Source organism: Tamandua tetradactyla, chromosome 1, assembly GCF_023851605.1.
Source record: "Tamandua tetradactyla isolate mTamTet1 chromosome 1, mTamTet1.pri, whole genome shotgun sequence".
Lineage (NCBI taxonomy): Eukaryota > Metazoa > Chordata > Mammalia > Pilosa > Myrmecophagidae > Tamandua > Tamandua tetradactyla.
The window spans coordinates 180,315,600-180,337,225 of NC_135327.1; the positions used below are offsets into that span (position 1 = coordinate 180,315,600).

Consider the following 21,626-nt stretch of genomic DNA (forward strand, 5'->3'; position numbering starts at 1 on the left):
GATGAAGAATCCAAGGCCTGAGGAAAATCATTGCTCAAGGTCTATAGCAAAATAATATTTTCCCATTACAGCTATTTGACATTATAGTTTCTCCTGTCCTTTCTTGCGCTTTTACTCTTTTGGTTTCTCAGTGTGTCCTACTTGAAGTTTAATTTTTTTTTTTAATTTTTATGGCTTCCTCTTGCAAAGGGCTGGGTGAGTGCTGGTGGATGGCTTTCTTGACTCGTGGTTTTAATCTATGCATTATCTTATTCTGATTACTGGTTATGAAATATTAGATTGAGTTGTCACCTTTTTCAGGTGGTTCCTTGAAGTTTAGTCCTAGATTTATGAATATTTTTCATTCTCTGACTGGGATTGCATGGGCCTAAGTAGCTTTAATAGGCAACCTTGACAAACAAAAATACAAACAGAAAAAATTCTTCCAAAATACAGGAACACACAGTTGAAGTAACCTATCTAGAACACACTGAAGAAAAAAAAATTCATTAAGTATTATTAGGGTTTCTAGAAAAGTAAAAAACAGACAAATGGGGTAAGAATTAACCTTTTATGATGATTGTACTAGAATTATTGTCAGTTTACCTACTAAGCCCCTGGTTAGATGTATGTTAATATAAGCCAGATCATCTAATTTCATGCACTAAAAAAGTTACTCAAATACAGTAAACTTTGAGAAGTAAGCATGATTTTCATTCTCTGTTTCTGCTACTATAGATGACTATACTGGGACCAAGAATCAGACATTTCTCACTCCCTTTGTAAACACTGTATTGATTTACCTGTGTGAATAAAATCTGCGACAGCTTCATATGTTGCTAGAGGATCACATGACATATCACCTGATTTGACAGTCTTCCTACCTTTCCATTGAGAAGAAAATCAGGTGGCTAGTCTCTTACTTACTCTCTCCTGTTTTATGTTCTTTCTTCCTTTCCTTTATTTTATTATTTTACAATGTTTTAAACATTTCAACTTAAATATTCTCTGAGTCCAAAGGCAAATCCAAAGCAAAGTTGCAGGTATGTCTTAGGAGTAAAGCGTGCACTCCTCTCCTCAAACACATCAGGCTTATATAGACAATTATTACCAAGAAAGCATTCCGGAGAAACCAAAAGTATGGAAAGGATTATATATCACAATCAATAGTGAGATTCAGTAAAGTGGAATGAAGGAGAATAGTAAGGTCAGGGGATACATTAAAGTAACATCACCCTGATTCTGAAAAGTCCAGGATTTTCTGGGTTTGTTTGTTTTGTTTTATTCCACCTTTCAATCAGTGGTGTACTGTCCATTTTCCTAGGATTTGTGAAAAAAGACTAACCAAGAAAATGCACGCTGTTATTTTAATTCCTTTTCTTTCACAGTCTTCAGGGAGAGCCCAGTGAGACTAACTTTTTAAGGCCTTCTTTTCGACATATTAATAACTGAATCTCTTTGGAAAAGGAATGGGATTGACTTACCTTATACAACAGGGAACAATATTAATGAGGTTACAGTGGGATTCAAAGATGTGTATTGAAAGTTTCTATTTGCCAACACCACATAGCACAGGAAATTTAACAGTAAGACTTTGTGTATAGAGAAACAATTCTGTGCCAGGGCACAGCATAGAACTGGGCAACGTCTCTATTCATTAGGTTTATAGTTAAATAAGAAAGGCAACACCACCTACTAGAAAAAAATTGGAATACACTTAAAAAACAGTATGTGAATAAGAAAAGAAAAATCATGGACATTTGAGTGAACAGGAAAATTCATCATTGTTTGTCCTTAGAATCAAAGACACAGGAATTAATGAGCTCTGAGCACTGAGGAGGGATGTGAATGAAGGACAATGAAGGTGGCCTGCCAGAGAGATGGTAGGAGGCAATATAAACTATATGGCTGAGTGAATAAAAGGAGATTGGGTCTGCAGAGGGACCTGCGGGGGAATAAAAACAATTCACTTAAGAAACAGGAGTTAAACCAGAGTGGACAAGAGCCTAGAATGTTGGCACAAAATCTGGATCTAAATCAAAAGCCAATGAGGGATTCTATAGTAAGAAATCAGATATGAGGCAGAAAAGAATATACTAAGATATTTGTATTGGATAGCCCAAAGGCAGTGCAAAATAGTACCCTGTGGTGGCTTGTTTTGTAAGTTCTCTCTAGCAAAGCAATTAAAGATCTTCAAATGATTCCATTTTGTCTTCCACCAAGTTCACTTATCATATTTTATGAATTAGTTCACATAAGTAAAAAGAGAAAGCATCTTTCTTAATCTACTGTACTCTTCTGTTCATAATATTTACCTTCCTACTTGTGATGTTTCTTTAAGGAAACACATATTTCAAGAATTCTACCTTGCAAGAATGAGTACTACTATCAGGAACTTGGATCCCTGAGTCCTTGACAAGTATTAGTGGTAGGAGAAATGGATCAAGAATATAATATCTTTGAATTTTTCTTCTGTGTCAAGGGTATTGCTCCTGATAATTAAAAAAAATACCCATGTTAATTATCAATCCTTATTCAATAAATATTCACATAATTATGAGATCTCCATTCAAAAAACAGAATAATGATTTCATATTATATAGGCACAAATGTCAGTGATACTACTAAGAGTAAGTTTGGAGGAGTGGTGAAGAATAGTATCTCAATCAAGGCTACCTGGGCTTGAATCCCAATTCTCATCATTACTAACTATGCCTGTGATCTTGAACAAGCAATTTTAATAATCTGTGCCTTAATTTCCTTATCCGTGAAAGGGAACTAATAGTAGTACATACTAATTTGATGGCTGTAAAGATTAAGCATATGTAAAATATTTATGATAGTTAGATTGGAATATAATAGCATAGTGTAACTATGAAGAAGTAAAGCTAAGTAGCCTCTCTAAGTCTCAATGGAACATATTTTAACACTTTGCCTATTATTTAATGCTTTGTGAATACTAGCCATTTTTATTTTGAAGTATGCACAGCAGTTTATTATGCAGAGTAGTTTCAAGGGAGTAGTTAAAAACATTTAGCTAAGAAACAGGAACCAAACCATTTATACCTCCAACACTAGTTTCTCAAAAATCTTTTTTTTATTTTTAATTTCAGGAGATATCACAGATTTTTTTAAAAAATGTATCTCTCACAATATAAAACTTTTATATGAACTAAACTGAATATATTCTTCTCCTTCAGACAGTAAAGGGAATGAGATACACTGAAACCCACAACGATTCTTAGCAATACTGATTCAAGAAGAAACAGAAAAGCTGACCAGCCCTGTAAACATTTAAAATATGAATCTGTGATAGAAATCTTTCTCACAAAGGAAATATCAGGCCCAGACAGTTTTTCATACATCTTCCAAAATAGTCCAAGACTAGATAACCCAAATAAATGTTATCCAAAGTCTTCCAGAGATTAGCAAAAGAGGAAACACTTTCCAATTAATTTATGCAGACATATCTTTTTTTTTTTTGAGTGGGGGGAGAGGTGAACTACAATTGACTGTCTCTGTTTCTATTTAATATTGTCCTAGAGTATACAGCCAGAACAGAAGGACCATAGAAATATATAAAGCATAGTGACTGGAAAGAAAGTAACAGACTTCTCATTATTTGCAAATGACATTGCCTATGTAGAATTCTTCCGCCACAAAAAAGAACCCTTCAAATAAAGCTTATGAATTTAATAGTTTAGCATGAATCTTGATACAGAAACAAATTTTAAACCTCAATTTCATTTCAATATATCAGCAACAATGATTTAGAAAATAAAAGTTTTAAAAATATACAAAATATCAATAAATAATATAAAGTAGCTAGGAATATAGTTAATAAAAATGTTCAACTCCTTCAGAAAACAATGATAATACTCCATTGATAGCCAGTTAAAAAGGTAAATTAAGTATAAAGAGGTATCTTGGCTTTTAATAGAAACACTCCCTCAATTTTCTTTATACTAAATTATGCAGTCAACCAATTTAATGAAAATTAAAACACAAAATTTGACAAGCTGATTCTAAAATGTATATGAAAGAACAAAGGGCCAACTATAACCAAGACACCCCTGAAAAAGAACAAGTTTCAGAACATGTGCCCTACCAGATACCAAGATTTATTCCAAAGTTATAACATTTAACACAACATGATATTGGTACAGAAATAAACATATGGACCAATAAAATAGAATAGAGGACCTAAAACCCACATATATAAGAAGATAAAACAGGCTTTGCAAGTCAGTGAAGGAAATAAATGATACTGAGATGACTGGTTATCTGCATGAAAACAATCAAAATAAAATTGGCCCTTTAGTTCTCACCAAACCACAAAATCAATTGCAACATAATATGAAAGGTAACACTACAAAAATTTTAGAAGACTATATGAGATAGTATCTTTAGACTTGTAGTATAAAAGGATTTCTTTAAAAAATATACCAAATGTATAAAACATAGAGAAATATTAATGATTTGATTACAATAAAATAAAGAACTGCTCATCAGATGATACCAAACAGAGCTTGAAAGTAAAGCCACAAACCGAAAAGAATTTGCAGCACATAAAATCAATAAAAAGTGTGTATCCAGAACACATTAAAAAGAAAGATTCTATGAATCACTAAGAAAAAGGCAAATGACCCAATAGGTGAAAATGGACAAGAAAAAAATAAAGATCCATTTCATAGAAAAGTAAACAAAAACAACCCATAAATAAATGAAAAATACTCAATCTTATGTATACTCTTTGAAATGCAAAATAAAACCACGATGAAATATCATTTCACACTCCTACCAGATTGGTAAAAAAATCATTGTTTAATGTCAAGTGTCGGCCAGGACATGGATCTATGGGAATTCTTATCCATTGCAGTTGGAGGGGTAGACTAGAATGACCACTTTGTAAAAAAGTTTGCCACTACCTGGTAAATTAAACCTCACCACCTAACCATGCCATCCACAGTATGGTGGATAGAATTATGTCCTCCACACAAAGACATATTCAAGCCCTGACTCCTGGTCCTCTGTGAACTCACTTGTAGACAGAACCTATCCTACGGGTGAGGCCAAACTCTATCCGGGTGGGCCTTAACCCAATAGGCTGAAGTCCTTATAAGCAATGGAAATCAGTCACAGATGTAGAAAGCAGAACTCAGAAGCCAGAGAATAAGGCCCATTTCCATGGGACAGAGATAGAAACGCAAGCCAAGGAATCCCATAGAGTGACAGCAAATATCAGCAGAGCACTACAGTCTTCAAAAAAAACACAGCTGGCAGAAACTTTGATTCTGGGCTTCTAGCCTCCAAAACCCATGAGACAATAAGTTCCTGTTGTTTAAGCTAACCCATGTGTGGCATTTGTCATAGCAGCCCTGGAAAATTAAGACACCCAGGTTTAAACCCTAAAGAAATTCTTACACATGGGCACCAGCAGTTATAAAAATGAAATTCATAATGGTATTGCTTAAAATATGTATACCATTATGGAGTATACATAAACATCTCTGTTTTTAGAGGGGGGATAAATAAATCACTATATATTCATACGATAGCGTATTACACAATATGAAAACTGAATGAATGAAAATGACATGTCAACATTGAGAATCACAAAAAAAGAGATTTCAAACAAAAGAAATCTCAGAAGAATATACAGTATGATTCAATCTATAAAAGTTCAAAGTAGACAGAACTATACACAAATATATATATATGTATATATGTAGGACACATACATGTATGGGATACATATAACAATATGCGGTATATGCATATATTTGGTAAAATTATAAAAATAAACTAGGAAATGATTAACAAAAAGGCAGAATAGTAGTTATCTCTGGAGGGGAGGGAAGGGAATATAATCACAAAGGCAAAGAACATGAAGTTTCCAGGTTACTACATTTTCTTAGTCTAGAGGCTGGGTACACAGTAGTTACGTTTGGTTAATATTTAAACTGAGCAGACACATTTTATATGGTTTTATGACTGTTACTTATTTCTGTAAAATCACACACACACATTCATATATATATATACATACATACATATGAGAGAAAGAAAAGTGTTTCTCTTATTTCAGCCAAGGGAAATAATATTTGAAAACCAAATAATCAATAATAGATATTGATGCCTCAAACACCTTTAGAGTAGGATGTGTCTTGAACAACCTATTGCAAAGTACAGCTGCCTCCAAGTCTGTGAGGAGACACTTACACTAGTGATTGTGATTATCACAATTTTATTTCCAGATACCCGCTACCCTCAAATCCTTGTCCACTATGTTACTGTTGCAACCAAGAAATTACCATATAACATGAATGCCCCTAACGCCAAAAGACCTGGGAGAGAGAACAGGACAGATACTTGCTTCAGACATTCCCGGGGGAATCAAGAAGATTGCTGGCACTACCTCAATAGCCAATTAATGTCTTTTATTTCGTAAGTGAACAGACTGTAGCTGGAAGATGGCTTTCCCTAGGGTGCTGGGACAGGTAGCAGCAGCAAGAAAGGCCCTCTGAGAGGCCCATAAACCAAGCAGGCTAAGATCACAGAGGAGAATAGAAGAGCTGAGACAGGGGAGGCAGTAGGACACAAGAGGAGGCTCTAAGAGCAGTTTAAATGATGAGGTAATAGGCTCGAAATGCTAAGAAAACTCATATGAGAGGGCAATCAATCACTGACAAACTTATCTTCTGACAAGGAGTAGGACTCCAGCTTCCAGATGTAACTTTAAAATGTAATGTTTCTATTGGGAATTTGCATAGCAGTTTTCCCTGAAGCTTTGGTTTCTCTCAGTTAACTAATTATGAGAAAATGTGACATTGGTATTTATTTTTTCTACAAGACAAATCATTCCCAGCAAAAGAGAGAAGCTGTTATTTTGTCGGGCTTTTTGTTTTTGTTTTTTTGGCATTAAATGGAAATCACTTACATGGTAGTAACCAAACTCTTGTTAGAGAGAAAAATATATATTTTCTCTACATTGACATTTGCCTTAAAACTGACAGTCATTTCCTTTGTTTTCTGGGGGCAGGGTAGATAAAAGAACAAGAGTTCAATAGTTAGAACTGAGTTTGAATGTTAAGTCTGCCACTTACTAGTTGTGTGACCTTAAGCAAATTATTTAAGAACTCTGAGCCTGCTTTCTCAACCCTAAAATTGGAGATAATTCATCTACGTATGTTATTTTGCTAAAGATGAAGCAATATGGTTGAAGCACTTCAGCACAGGGCCTACTACATAAATAAGTACTATATAAATTACAGCCTTTATTCTTAATAATCTTGACGCTCAAGTATATAAATAGAAATATTTAAGGGTTTAATTCTTATACCACCAATTCTATATGAACATACATCTAATCATGAACTTACTATGGACTATAAGCTAAATAAGTTAAGAAACTTATTCTTCCTTACCCTGACATAAGAAGGTTTCCAAAAAAAAATTAATATTTAATGCTACTATTAAAAGAGACAGCTTTCCCTGGCACATTTTTTGACATTGCAGACAAAGGGACTATGAAATGCTGAGCAAACATCACTGGTAAATTCATACTTCATCTTCCATTCCCTGCATGCTGGCTAATAATAGCATTATGCTTGGGGTGCTTTTACCAAACTAGAAAGTGATTTTGCAGATGATTTCCTATTTGATTTCCCAATACTCCTGTGAGGTAGGGAGGATATATATGATTAGGCCCATTTTACAGATAAAGACGCCAGGATCAAGAGAGGAAAAAAACAACAAAGCCATAGTATATATGTTTACTTTCTAAGAGGTAGTGAACTGTAGAAATGAAAAATAAAGGTCCTTGAACTTTGGAACATGAGACTTTCCAAAGAATGAAGGTTGTTTTGAAAATAGGAACAGTGACCATTTATTAGCGAGGGAAACATAATCATTGGTGGAAAGCAAACAAAATAGAGAATGAAAAGGCACAGGATTTTATATACCAACTTCACAATCCATTTGCCCAACATGCTTCAATTTTTCTATTTGTAAACTTAAGAAGAAATGCTGCTTCTTACCTTTCATACAAGTGTATTGAAATCTCATTATATGTACAAAAATATTATATAAAATTGATATGACTTTCAGGAGTTATTAAGCAAGCCATAGTAAATATGAACCTATAACTGTATAAGTATAAGGAAACATTTTGAGTGCTAGACAGAAAATCTTGGTGGTAAAAACAAGAGAAGAATATTTTTTCCAAAGATAAATGGACTATAAGAAGATGAAAAATTAGATAAAATTAGATAAATCAGCATTACATTTTTTTTACTATATATTTGAACCAGTTTTAGAAGTTGCTGCAGCAAAATAAGAGGCATGGACATGTAATAAATTCTTTGAATCCATGAAATATAGAAATCTTCTAATTTTGTACTGTTTCATCAACTAATCACATGTATCAGCTGTTAATAAATCTGTAGTCCTATGAGTACTAAGAAAGCCTTTCTGATGTAGCAACGTTTTAGAACTTCAAAGTATCTTGACATATACCCAGTTATATCTCATAATTCCTTAAGAATTCCTAGAGGAGTACAGAATTGCAATTCAGAAGTCTCTTTTCTTTTGCGATAAGAGATAACTTCCTATAGATAAAAAGGAAAGAGCAACCAAAGGTCATTAAAGTGAACCCTAGTTCAAAATAAGAACCAAATTCAATTTTCTAGTTTATCATTTGAACATGGAACCCAAAGACCTTGGTGCCCTGGAAAGCCACCAAGTGCACAATTAAAAACTTGGTCATACCAACAATGATCAACCAAATAGAATACAGTAATGAGTGACCACTGGGTGGTCAAATGCCTAATGTTGACAAAGGCTCTGAACATAATTTTCTGAAAATCAATTATTCATTGGAACATGATACTATTTCCTTCCAATATTGGGACAGATTTTAAAATGTGGCAATAGAAAAAGTATGTCTATAACTCCTTCCTCTATTGCCTTAATTTTTTAGGATTTACTATTCATTGGGATCTCTGTCAAAGAACTTATTGTGTGGCAGGGGATACAGGTAAATAAAGCATGAAATGTGTGTGTTAAGCTCTGGCATGAAAAAAATATATTTGAAAAATATATCTGAAAGTTTTCACAGGAGATGAGATGTATAATGGTGTATATGAGATGTATATGAGATGTGGGTTCAAGAAATTAGATGTGGTTTCACATGGCTGAAATATAAAGCATAGACTGGAGATGGGTGAAAGATAGCAAATGAAGCAATAAGCAGTAGGCAAAGACAAAGATTCCATTATTTAGTACTTACTATTCTATGCTAACTTGAATATTGACAACCTGAGCACAATTACTGGAATGTCGTAAAGAATTCATTCAATAGACTATGAGAGTAGTTATTAGCATAGTTTGATGTTAACTAGATACACAGTGAATTAGAGGAAGAAAATCTAGATATGTATGGATAGCATACATCTAAGAATCCAAGTAAAACATGGAGAAGATCAAATTTAAAGCAATGGGATGGAAAAAAGAGTAGAGCTAAAAGAGATAATAAACTGAGTTGATAGGATTTAGCAGTTAGGTGGAAATGAGAGGTGATTACTAGGTAAGCTTGAGGCAGTTGCCATGTTTTGGCTTGGCTGACCAAATGAATTGTAATGTCATTAGCTAAATTAGAGATTGTATGAAGAGGTACTCTTAAAGTTCTAGTTTATCTTTCTTTTATCTAGTCACATTTCCCTTTGTAATGCAATACGTACACATTATTTCATTGCTCCCTACCCTCACTATCCTATCAAGCTATTTGTGGGAAAAAATTTGATGCCCATCACATTGTCTCTGCCTATCCCCACATAGCAGAATTTTATAGCATAATTATACAGTACAATTGACCCATTGTAGATATTTAAACATTTTTGAATGACTGAATAAGTAGATAGAAATGAAATAATTGTTTCTCAAAATGCAAATAACTTACCTCAGCTGGATAAAAACTCAAACCACAGACCAATTAGCTTCATTTCAGATGCATAACACCCTTTGCAAATCCCATGTCTAATCTGGAGGGAACTTTGGGGACTAACTACTACAAACCTCCATTTTAAAGATGAAAATCTGTTATTCAGAGAAGTTATATGACTAACCCAAAATCACAAAAAGTTTCAGGTGACAGTACAACAGTCAGGCAGAATACATTAAGCTTTGTAATATATTTCAACCAAAATGATTAAAACAGATTTCAAGATAACAAAAGATTTCAAATTTAGAGGAAGTGAATCGAGTTTTTAAAAGTGCTTCACACTTCACATTAGAAAATACAAAGCCCAACATCTTGGAGATATTTTTAAAAAATAATTTTCCCCTCTGGCTGAAATTCAAGGACCAGAGTTTAGCTTTCAATCCTGCATTAGAATAAGTAAGAGAGATTCTTACCATGGTCTTCTGAAGAGACCGGTGACCTAAAATGAGATAATAAGCATAATAAATCTTTTGCAAATGAAATCGATAATTATAAGTACAATTATATCAATAATAATCTCAAAAGGATTACATCTCAACAATTCACTTAAATAGAAACTTGGTATAGACAATGCAATTAATGTGTTGGTTTGTGTAGAGTATTCTAATCAGTAAATTCCAAATCTTACCTGGATCAGTTGGGTGGTAGGGGTTATTAAAATGTCAACCTACTGCATGGTGTCACAGAGCTGCAAGTAACTTCAGAAGTCTTTTAAGCAATAATTTGGATTTATCACAAAAGAAGAGAACTCATAGAAATGTGATACTGAGTGGAATCCAGTGATGTCACCTAGTGCCTAAATCCAGGCCTCTACAGCAAATGTCAGTGATGAAAATAAGCATAGGATTGAATGTCTCTAGATGAAAAGAAACTTATTTAGACAGCAAAAAATGAGACCGAAGTAAAGGAAATGCCTTATACCCTTAGCATTGAGTTTGTTTCCACTCTTTGTGGAACATGTTTAAGTGAGCATGACATAGACCATATGTATGCAAGCCTGTGTCTCTAAATCAGTGAGAATCATGATGAGGTAAGAGGTCAACTTCAGGTTTCCACAAATCATTTATAAATCGATGACTTTTACATATCATTTGTGGGTTCATCTCTAATCATGGCAGCAAGATACCCACGAAACTTCACATCAACTTCGTTAGTAACAAAAACCTCTCTTCTTTCTCAATTAACTACTAACTGAGTTTATTTGAACAAAACAGGTTCAACCATGTGAACAAATTCATCTCAACTTTGAAAAATACAATTTTGATCATCAACACATTATATTCTGGGGGCGGGGGCAGAAGAGTGATACATAAATAACATATTCAGAAGTATTGGAATTATGAAGGGAAAGGGAAGAAATCTGGTATTCACAGAGATGAGAAGAGCCCTCTTCTCTTAATGATAGACTTGCTGAAAGTGGCAAGAAAGATGACCAAAGGCAAATTCAGGAGTTTGGCAATAAAGCTGCCCATTAGTATGACCAATATTTATAAGACATGATGATAAATTTGGGGGGTGGAATTGCCAGCGCATGCACAAGTGGTTGAAGGGAATTTTTAGCTACTTCAGGACATTTATTACTGCTTCACTTTAACTACTAATCAGTGATACTGCTGTCCATTGCATGAATAAACAGAAAAGTACTTAGATGTAGTGGTAATGGTGAGACAACCTTGAATCTCCATTAGTGGAAAAATACCAAATCATTTCAACTTCAAGGATCTCTTCAAGCAGACTTATGAATGTCAAAACTAGAGAGGGTTCCAAGATTTTGTGGAAAGATAATTTCACCCAGGAGCAGTGGGAGGGACCCTGCCACAATCACTAAATCATCAACTGAGAAACTCTACTTGGCCTCCTTGTGGAGTTCTCCTATTTTGTACTCTCCATATACTCTTCTTCCCCATTAGGTTGTACGCTCATGAAAACTAGACTGAGTCTTATTTAAAACAGAGTAGGCTCTTTATTAAAAATTGTTGAAATGGATTGATTTCAGCATCATCACACTGGATTGAGACTTAGATGCATTCTGGAGCACCTCAAGAAATTATCATGCTACTTAATACTTTCAAGTTATGTTTGCCTGCTTCTGGTCCAGCTATGGGGGAAGGGTACAGGGAGTGAGTCCCAAAAACACAGCCTGCTTACAATATGGGCACTCCGAGAGTCAAAAGACAAGTATCTCAATGCACCCAGCAACAGAGACACCCATAATGCGCCTGAATGATTGGGAAAAATAAAGAGGGTCGATGTTGAATAGAAGATCGTAACAAGATTGAAAGTAAATCTAAAGAGAAAGACAGATTTGAAATAAAACAAATTAATTACTGAAGCTGCCTAGGACAAAAGAAAAGTCTTTCCTCCTTGTGTTTTCCAATGGGAGGTACACAAAATCATATCTTGAATTGTTTGCAAATAATTTCTCAGTTATAGGAACAAAGAAAAATCCATGCCAATGGACGACTACATGTCTCAGGTGGAGGGTTTGTGAAGCAGGGTTTCTGCTCCTTTTCTATAAAAGCAAACAACTAATATTAAATTTGAAAAATTCCAGATGGCTCTTTAAAGTCCCAAGAGAATGCATTCTGTTGTATGTCCAGGCAGTGGGGAAGAACTATCAATTTCAGAATGTTTTCTAAGGATTAGTGATGCTGAGTTTCTATGCTGAATGTCTCCCACACTCCTAGATTTGTGGAATTTTAAGACATATGGAGTATTTCAATCTTCACCCAGTATTTCACCTTTCACTGTAACAACTCACTAAATTATACTAGGAAGGCACATACATCATCCATTATTGCTGGAAATGGGCATAAAAATGCTACAGCTCTTAGTTCGGGAGAGAAGAAATACCATGAAATCAGCAATATAAATAGTTATTTTAAAAACAGAGTTGGAATTCCAGGAACAGATAATCTTCCTCAACCTGACAACTGAAGAATGCGCTAATTCTTTTTATTATTTATAAAAACTCACTGTTTATTCCTCCCACTGAACTGAAAGACATGTGGTTCTCCCACACTTTTTTGTTTTACTTCATATATACTTTAACTTAGAGAAAGTATCTGCCTTCACAATATGAACTATTACTAACTTCCAACTTATGCGAGGATTTATAATTCTCCTCTTCACCTATTTCTGAACACTAGCTCTTTTCCATGATCTATAGGGTATTTATGTTTGTTTTGCTCTTTTTTTCTCTTTTGTTTTGGCAATTTTTGCATTTTTATTTATATTTTCTTCAAATTCAGCAAAGCAATACCAAGAAAAAAGCCTCAAGTTGTCCATTTAAAAATCTTTCCCCTAATATTCCTATTCCAATGATCATTCAGATTAAAAACTCAATTCACGTTGATTTCATTTATTACTACTTGAGACTATAAGTTCCAGGGTCTATGCTGAGTGATGAGGATTCAAAGACAAACAATAAATGGTTTCAAAACCACTGAGCTATTCTACACCTTGACAAACAAACATACAAACAGAACCACTTAGCTGGGTTCTGAAGGATAAATAGGAGCACATTAGTTAAGTAAGAAAAGAGAGGAAATCTAGGCAAAAGTAAAAAGCATATGAAGAAGAGCACAGATATGAACTTGCTTAGTATGTCGTCAGATATACAAGGAACTAAATATTCTTAAAACATAAATGAGAAGTAAAGTTAGGTCTGGAGAAGTAAGAGGTAAGGGTCATTTCATACAGGGCCTGTGGAGTCATTTTGTAGTGCTTGTAATTTACCTTCTAAGCTAAACAGAGCAAGACTCTGTTTATGTATGAAGTAGAGAATTCATACACTCCAGTTTGTGCCTTTGAATGGGCAGGATGTAGAGGATGGACTACAAAAAGGCAAGAATAAAGGGAGCAAACAAGTTAAAAACTATTAGTGTTAAACTTTCAGTTAGCAATGCAGCAGAAACCCATTTCTGTTTGCTAGTCCTTTTGGAAACCCATTTCTGTTTGCTAGTCCTTTTGGAAACCCATGGAAAATAACAGGGAGAATGAGAAACAGAGAAGGAAAACATCCTGGACTAAACCAGAAGACTCCCATAAACCTGAATCACCATCTATGAGTAGTTACTAGGGACAGTAAAAATTGGACAAAATTTTAGGACAGAAAGAGAGGTTTGATCTTAGCCAGCTGACGGAGATATAAGCTTCATCACATTCCAAAAACCTATGAGAGAAAGCCAGGGTGCCCTCTACCAGTCCAAAGCAGAATCATATCCCAGAGGAGAGCACTGCTAAGAATGAGTTTTAAGACAACAGACCCCAAATTAAGCTTTCAGTGACATATAAACTCAACGTTCATGTTTATATATCCCAAACTAGCAGATTCAAAAAGAGCTGTCTCAATGCAAATATGAGCAAAAATAAAAGGAGGAACCAGCATGATATACTTAAAAAAAACACTACCACAAAAAAGAAAGGAGGACAGGAATCTGACAAATAAAACATAACCAAGGAACATACTGAACAGATGATAGTATGAGCAGATCTCCAAGAAATGTAAAAATGGAAAAATAGAAGGAAGGTATAAAAGGAAGGAACACAGGAAGGGAATTTAGCCTCTGAAACAGACACTTAAATAAAAATACATAATGTTCAAGAAATACGTATAAAACTACAAGAAATGAAAAGAACAAAATATGAGAGAAAAGTAAACGAATAAATAGAAGCAAGAAAGGAAAGTAGATTCTGCTCAGGGCATATTCAGGAACTTAAATGAACAAAATGAAATGGAAGAAAAAAGGTAAAAAGGAAAAGGAAAATGAAGAATAAGGAATGCAGATAAAGAAAGGTCAAAATACACACAACTGATAAATAGAGCATGTGAAACGAAAATAAAATTCAAGTTATAACAGAAAAAACCTCTGAAACAAATGAAGGTATATTAGTTTCCTAGCTGCTAAAACTAATACCATAAAATGGGTTGGCTGAACAACAGGAGTTTATTTCCTCAATTTCAGAGGCTAGAAGGCTTGCTTTCTCTTCTGAGGGACAGTATTTTCTGGCTAGGTAGCAATCATGGGGTTTCTTTGCTTTTCTGTCACATGGCAATGCAAGTGGTAATGTCTTTTCCTTTCCCTTCTAAATCCTGCTGATTTATGGCTGCTACCCACAGCTTCTCCTCTGGTGTGCAATTTTCTTTGCTTATAAGGACTTCAGCCATGCTGGACAAAGGTTTACACTCATTCAGGTTGGGAACACCTTAAGTAATAAGATCTTCAAAAGTCCCGTCTTAAAAATGGGTTGACACCCACAGGAGCAGGAGTTGGGGCCTGAAATGCTTCTGTGGGAAATATAATTCAATCCCCATATGTGATTCAATCTCTGGACTCCAGAAAGACACCTTCCTTACACATGCAAAACACATTAGTTCCATCACAATACTTCAAAAGCCTTAAGTCTTTTCAGTAAGAAGGTTAAATGCAAAGTCTCCTCAAAATTGGTTATAGGTGTGGTCTACCCTGGGGCAAAATTCCTCACAAACTGATAAACCTGTGAAACCTAGAAAACAAGTTATCTGCTTTAAATATATAATGGTGGGACAGGCATAAAATCAATATGCCCATTCCAGAAGGGAGAAATTTGAAGGAAAACAGGGGTCACAGATCCCAAACAAGTCCGAAATTCAGTAGGACAAACTTCATTAGATCTCAAGATCTGAGAGCCGTCTATGGCTTAACTCTTTGCTGTTCAGATCTGACAGAACGGCAGCCCCTCCCCTTCCAAGCACTTACACTGTAGCCAAGCTGTCCCTAGATACTGGTGTATAGGCCCCATCCTCTCTGAGTATTGGGACGGCAACCAGGCTCTCAGCAATCTCCGAGCATTGGGATGGCAGCACTCATCCTGAACAATTGGGCACAACCGTTGGGGTAGTTGACCTCCCCCCTCCAAAGACAGGAGCAGATCTGCCCTTTGACACAGGTAGGTGGTTTGCAGTCTTGCCCCAAGGAGATCTTTTCAGTTCAGACCATGGTTCTGCCCTTGAAGTAATTCTTCCTTCAATTTATCCTTTCTCTGTCCCTTTCATTCTGGGTTGGCAGCGGCTTTGTTCTGAAATTTTGCAAAATCCTGGTCAGCTTTGTGTGTAGTTTAAACAACTTAAACCATCAGACAATAGAAGCTTCCACTGATCTTTCCAGGATAACTTAATTTCCAAGCCTGACTTCCACTAAAATGGCTTGTTCAGTGGCATATCCTTGTTCAGAAACAATTTCTTTGGCAAAGGGTTAAAACCCTCATGTAAGGTCCTGTTCTCTGGAGACTCACTTCCTACATGCTTAGAGAGGTCCCTGATAGGGCCATTTCAGGCCCTAGTCTCAGACCATGCTATCTGAATAAGTGTAAATCTTCCAAATTGTTAATTGCTGGTTTCCTTTTGCTTAACAGTTCAACTCCTGGTTGAACTCTTTCCTCTATCACTATAATGAGAAACCATATTGTACTTCCAAACTTAGCTTGGAAATCTCTTCAGCTAAATATCTAAGGCCATTTGCTTTCAAGTTCTGTCTTCCATGCAACATAACTCAATTTCACCAAGTTCTCTATTACTTTATAACAAGAAAAACCTTTCTTCCAATTTCCAGTGACACATTCATCATTTCCTTGTAAAGTCTCAACAGAAATAACTTATAAAATCAGTATTTCTACATTATGAATTATGTATTCTCTAAGATGACACAAACTTTCTCTGAGTTCTTACTCATTTTTGAGCCCCCACAATTCTTCCAGTCCTTATTCATTGCCCAATTCCAAAACTTTCTCCAAATTCTTAGATATTTGTCATAGCAAACCCCACTCTCTGGTATCAAAAATTGCTTTACTATGACCAAACTGAAGTTTTCCATAGGATGACATTGTTACTCCAAAGTGTCTTTTGTTTTTTCCTAAGGGAGATATAAAATGTAGCCATTTCACTTTACAAATAGTCCATGATAATGATGTGAATAAGTAAATAATTGGCTCAAAGTTTTAACCAATGGCTAATTTTTTCTAGGAAAAAAAAACTGCTTTAGTTTCCTATCTTCCAAAACAAATACCATATTTTGGGCTGGCTAAGTAACAGAAATTTATTGGCACATGATTTCAGAGGTTAGCAGACTTGCTTCCTCCCAGGGTCAGTGTCATTTGGCGGGCTGACTATCTTCCAACCTCTTGGCTTTTCTGTCACATGGCAATGCATAGGGCGGCATCTCCTGCTTTCTCTTCTGGGTTCCCTTGATTTTTCTGCTCGCTGATCCCCATGGCTTCTGCGTCTGTGGTTAATTTCTTTTGCTTATAAGGGTTTTAGTCATATTGGATTAAAGCCCACCCTCATTCAATCTGTGTACACTTTAACTAATAACATCTTCAAAGGTCCTATTTACAAAGCAGTTCATACCCACAGGACTAGGGGTTGGGATCTGAAGATGCCTCTTGTGGACAGTATGATTCAATCCGCAACATGAATTCTTAATTTATAGATTGAAAGGACAGTGATACATATATGTATGGTAATAAAATTACTGGACTTCAAATATAAAGAATGAATCTGATAGGCATCAAAACATACCCTCTTTCACTTTCCAAATCAAGCTCGATAAAATGATAAAAAGTAGTGTATAGCACAATATATGCTGCATACTTTCCTTTGAGGAAAACAAATTAAATCTGCATACAGTCGTGTGTATGAAGGTTATTTCTGGAAAGTAGTAAGTAAAATTGGTAATGGTGCTTTTCTATGTGAAAAATAACCTTAGGATTGGGGATGTACAGTGAGATGGAGATTCTTTTTCCATCACACTGTGATTTTTTTAACCGCATATAAGAGGAACATGATGGGTAATGTGAAATAAAATTAGTCAGTGAGGATGGAAAGAAGAGGATGAGTACAGGAGACAATTAGCAAGTGTGGTATAAAATATTTAGTGACTGTTTGTATACATGGAGTGAAGGAGGAGAAGCATCCGATAGCCACTCTCAGACTTGGGATGATGTTTTCTTAGAGAACGTTCTGCCAAGCCATGAACAGAAGTAACAGACATAGGGATCCTGGGGGATAGAAATAAGAGTGGTATGTTCGGAGCATGTCAAATTTCAGAAGTCATTGGGCATTCAGGTAGAAATGTCTAGAAGTTAGTTGGTGCCATGGACTTGAAGATAAACAGTTCAGATGTCTGAACATACCCTGGGTATTGATGATCGCTTCATTAAATAACATTTAGTGGAAATGACTGCCTAAGGCCAAGATGTTCAGTAGGTAAGACAGCCAAGGCCAAGCCTTGTGAGGCCCAGCATTTAAGAAGCTTGAGGTATAACCACAGTTAAGAGGAGAAACAGTAGAGTGACCTTGCACAGGAAGTAAAGGAAGAAAGATTTAAGAAGGAGGATATAGGCAAATGTATAAAAATGATGCAGAAATAAAAAAGAACCATCATCCTTCAAGGTCTTTGTATCAGATCTGGTAGACTGTGAACCCAAGTGTTAACTCGATTCATAGGTCATCTATGAATCCTCCATCCATTCTCTTATCCTGAGTACTCATTTCCTTTTTCATACCTGTATTCTCATTTTTCCCTTTAACTAGGATGACCTGCCAATTCTCTCTTGTAATTTCTATTCAAGTTCAAGCTTCACCTCCCTGTGAACTTTTTTCTTGCTCCTCCCATACTGATTTATACTTAATATTAACTAATAACTAAAGCAAATATTCAGAACTTGTGAGAAATCTGGCACTATGATATATACTTGATATATCTTAGCTAATCCTTTATCCTTACATTAAATCCATGAAAATGCAAAATTATTGTCCAGATTTTATAGATAAGGAAAATGATGTACATAAGTCAGCGTCCTAGCAGGAAATAGATACAGACTGAAATAAAGCAATTAAAGGAGCACTCAACATTGAGACTATTTATGAAGGTGTGGGCAGGGTGTGGAAAAACCACAAACAACACTGCAGTACCCTAATGGTAAGTGATTGAACTGGGGGAGGAGAGAAAGGGACTTTACCCCTCATAGGCCCAAAGTGGCCAGGGAAGGAAGGAGTTACCAGAACGTAGAGAGAGAAAGCTGTAGGGAGTGGACCGCCTATCAGGAGCCAGCCTGAGATGACCCATAGGAGGGAGTTAGGAAATTAAACACCCAACCTCAATTTCCTTCCTTCCTCTGATCTCATGCCAGTGCTCACATGGGCTGATCCCAACACTTCATGTAGCTTTCCAAGGTCAGAACAGGATAAGTAAGGGTGAGAGGAAAACTGGAAAATAAACAGAAAATGGCCAGCATAAGCCTAGAGAGCTCAAACAACTTGTCCACGGTCACATTGTTAGTCTGGTGTCTTTAAATCTTGAACTTATGCTCTATGAAAAGTAGAATGTGACACTCATTTGATATTTGTCAAATACCAGCCTTCCTAAACACATATGTGCATGAAGTACAGATCTAATCTAATCACTTATATTTCAAGCCCTTGAGCAGAGAGGCTGTGGCATTTATTTTTAAATATTTTCTACCAGTCGTTAAAGGGTGTTTCCTATATAATAGATATTTAGGATATGAGATTTGTTTGACCTAATGACTTAAAACACATCTTGGATCTGTGTAGTGCTTGAGAATTTTCAGTGTTTTAATGCAATTTACTTTACTTAATACATGTAGTTCTCTCAAAAATGTGCTTTCCCATTTTACAGAAAAGAAAACAGAAGAAAAGTGGTTTCCTCAGAGTCCGATTATAGACAATTACAGAGAAAGGTTAGGTATTTTTATCTCACTGTAATACCACTGTACTGAGAAAAGAAGATTAAGAGAGATGACTAACCATGGAAAATATATTAAGAAATAACCCATAGTTTATTCATGATCCAAGAATCTACATTGCTGAAGTTTTTTCTTATTGACGTGAATGAATTTTCCATGAGCTCTGATTTGACTAGTTTCTGATGAAAGTCCTCTTTCCAATATTAATATTGCTTATTAAAATATCTGTATTTTTCTTTCTTTTTCAATTAAGATCACAGTTTACAAACAAGGTGCACAGAGAACATTTGGAAATATGGGAAATTCCAGGAAAATAAGACAATAATTTTAGGTAGGAGATTATGTAATTTAATTGGCAAAGATAACACATACGGAGGAATTGTGAGAAGATAGCAGAGTAGGTAGCTCCAAAATTCAGCTCTTCCACCAAAACAACTATTAAACAGGAAGGAACCATCTGAAACAACTGTTCTGGACTTTGGAGGCCAGTAAAGCATTATACAGCATATAGGGAAAAATGCAATGAAGAGGTTGGATCACCGTAAAGACCAGTAACTTGTTCTCTCGTGTGGTTACCTGTGTCCAAACACCACTCTCGTGGCAGCTGCCCTGGAGTCCAGGCCCTGACTAACTCCCCAGTGACAGAAAGGGACCTAATAATTCACTTCCCCAACACCAGGGGTGGGCATACTTGATTGCTGATCATCGTTTTTGATTAGAAATTTTAGATCACTGAGGTCCCAGCTCTTAAGGCAGCCATTGCTCCAACTTGACTCTGACAAAGATAATCATGGAAGAGACATGCTTTCTCAGAGCTTTGGAGGACAAGTTCAAGACTTACATTTACTGGCCAACTCAAGAAAGCTCAGACAGAATGTGTACATACCAAACAAATACTTTTAAAAAATTATCTTAGAATTGCTCAAGTTGATAAAGAAAAGTACAAAAAAAGGACTAAGGGATACCAAGGAAACAATGAGTGAGCAATATGAGAAGCTCAGTAAAGAGATAGAAATTTTAAAAAGGAACAAAACTACTAGAGTTGAAGACCACAATAATTGAAATGGAAAGCTTCCAGGAGGGTGTCAAGAGTAGACTGTAGCTGGCAGAAGAATCAGCCAACTCTAAAATAAGACAATTTAAATGAGTCAGGTTGAGGAGCAGAAAGAAAATAAGAAGTATAAAAAGAGAAAATAGCCTAAGACACCTCTGGGACACCATCAAGAATATCAAAATACACATTATGTGAGTCCCAGAAAAAGAAGGAAAAACAGAAAGGAGCAGAAGAAAATATTAAAAGAAATAATGACAGGAAACTTCTCAAACTTAGCAAAAGACAGAAATATGCACATCCATGAAGACCAGAAAACACCAAACATGATAACTATTAAGAAAAATATACCCATCATATAGTGATCACACTACTGAATGTAAACAAAGAGAGAGTTCTGAAAGCTGCAAGAGAATGGCAATGTGTTATGTATAAAAGTGTCCCAATTAGATTGAGTGCTGATTTCTCATCAGAAATGATGCAGCCATGAAGGCATTGGATTGAAATACTTAAAACACAGAAAGTAAATAACCACTACTCAAGAATTTTTAATATCCCATGAGATTTTCTTTCAAAAAGAGATATCAAGGCATTCCCAGATAAATAAAAGTTAAGGGATTTCATTGCCACTAGACTTGCTGTACAAGGAGCGCTAAAGGGAGTTCTTCAGACTGATAGGAAAGGACATTAGACAGCAGTTCAAAGTGGCATAAAGAAATAAACACCTGTGGTAAAGATTACCAATTGGATAATTATAAATACCAGTATTACTGTTGGATGGTTACATTCATGTGTCAACTTGGCCAGGTGGTGGTGCCTGGTTATCTGATCAGGCAAGCACTGGCCTCT

General features: G+C 35.6%; 1 protein-coding gene across 1 annotated transcript in view; it reads right to left on the reverse strand.

The window, feature by feature from the left end:
- DGKI (diacylglycerol kinase iota) overlaps positions 1–21,626 on the reverse strand; it is a 506,760-nt gene that overhangs the window by 40,942 nt on the left and 444,192 nt on the right. Inside the window, 1 exon segment of the mRNA XM_077143510.1 lies at positions 10,393–10,418. Coding sequence (XP_076999625.1) covers positions 10,393–10,418 — 26 coding nt within the window.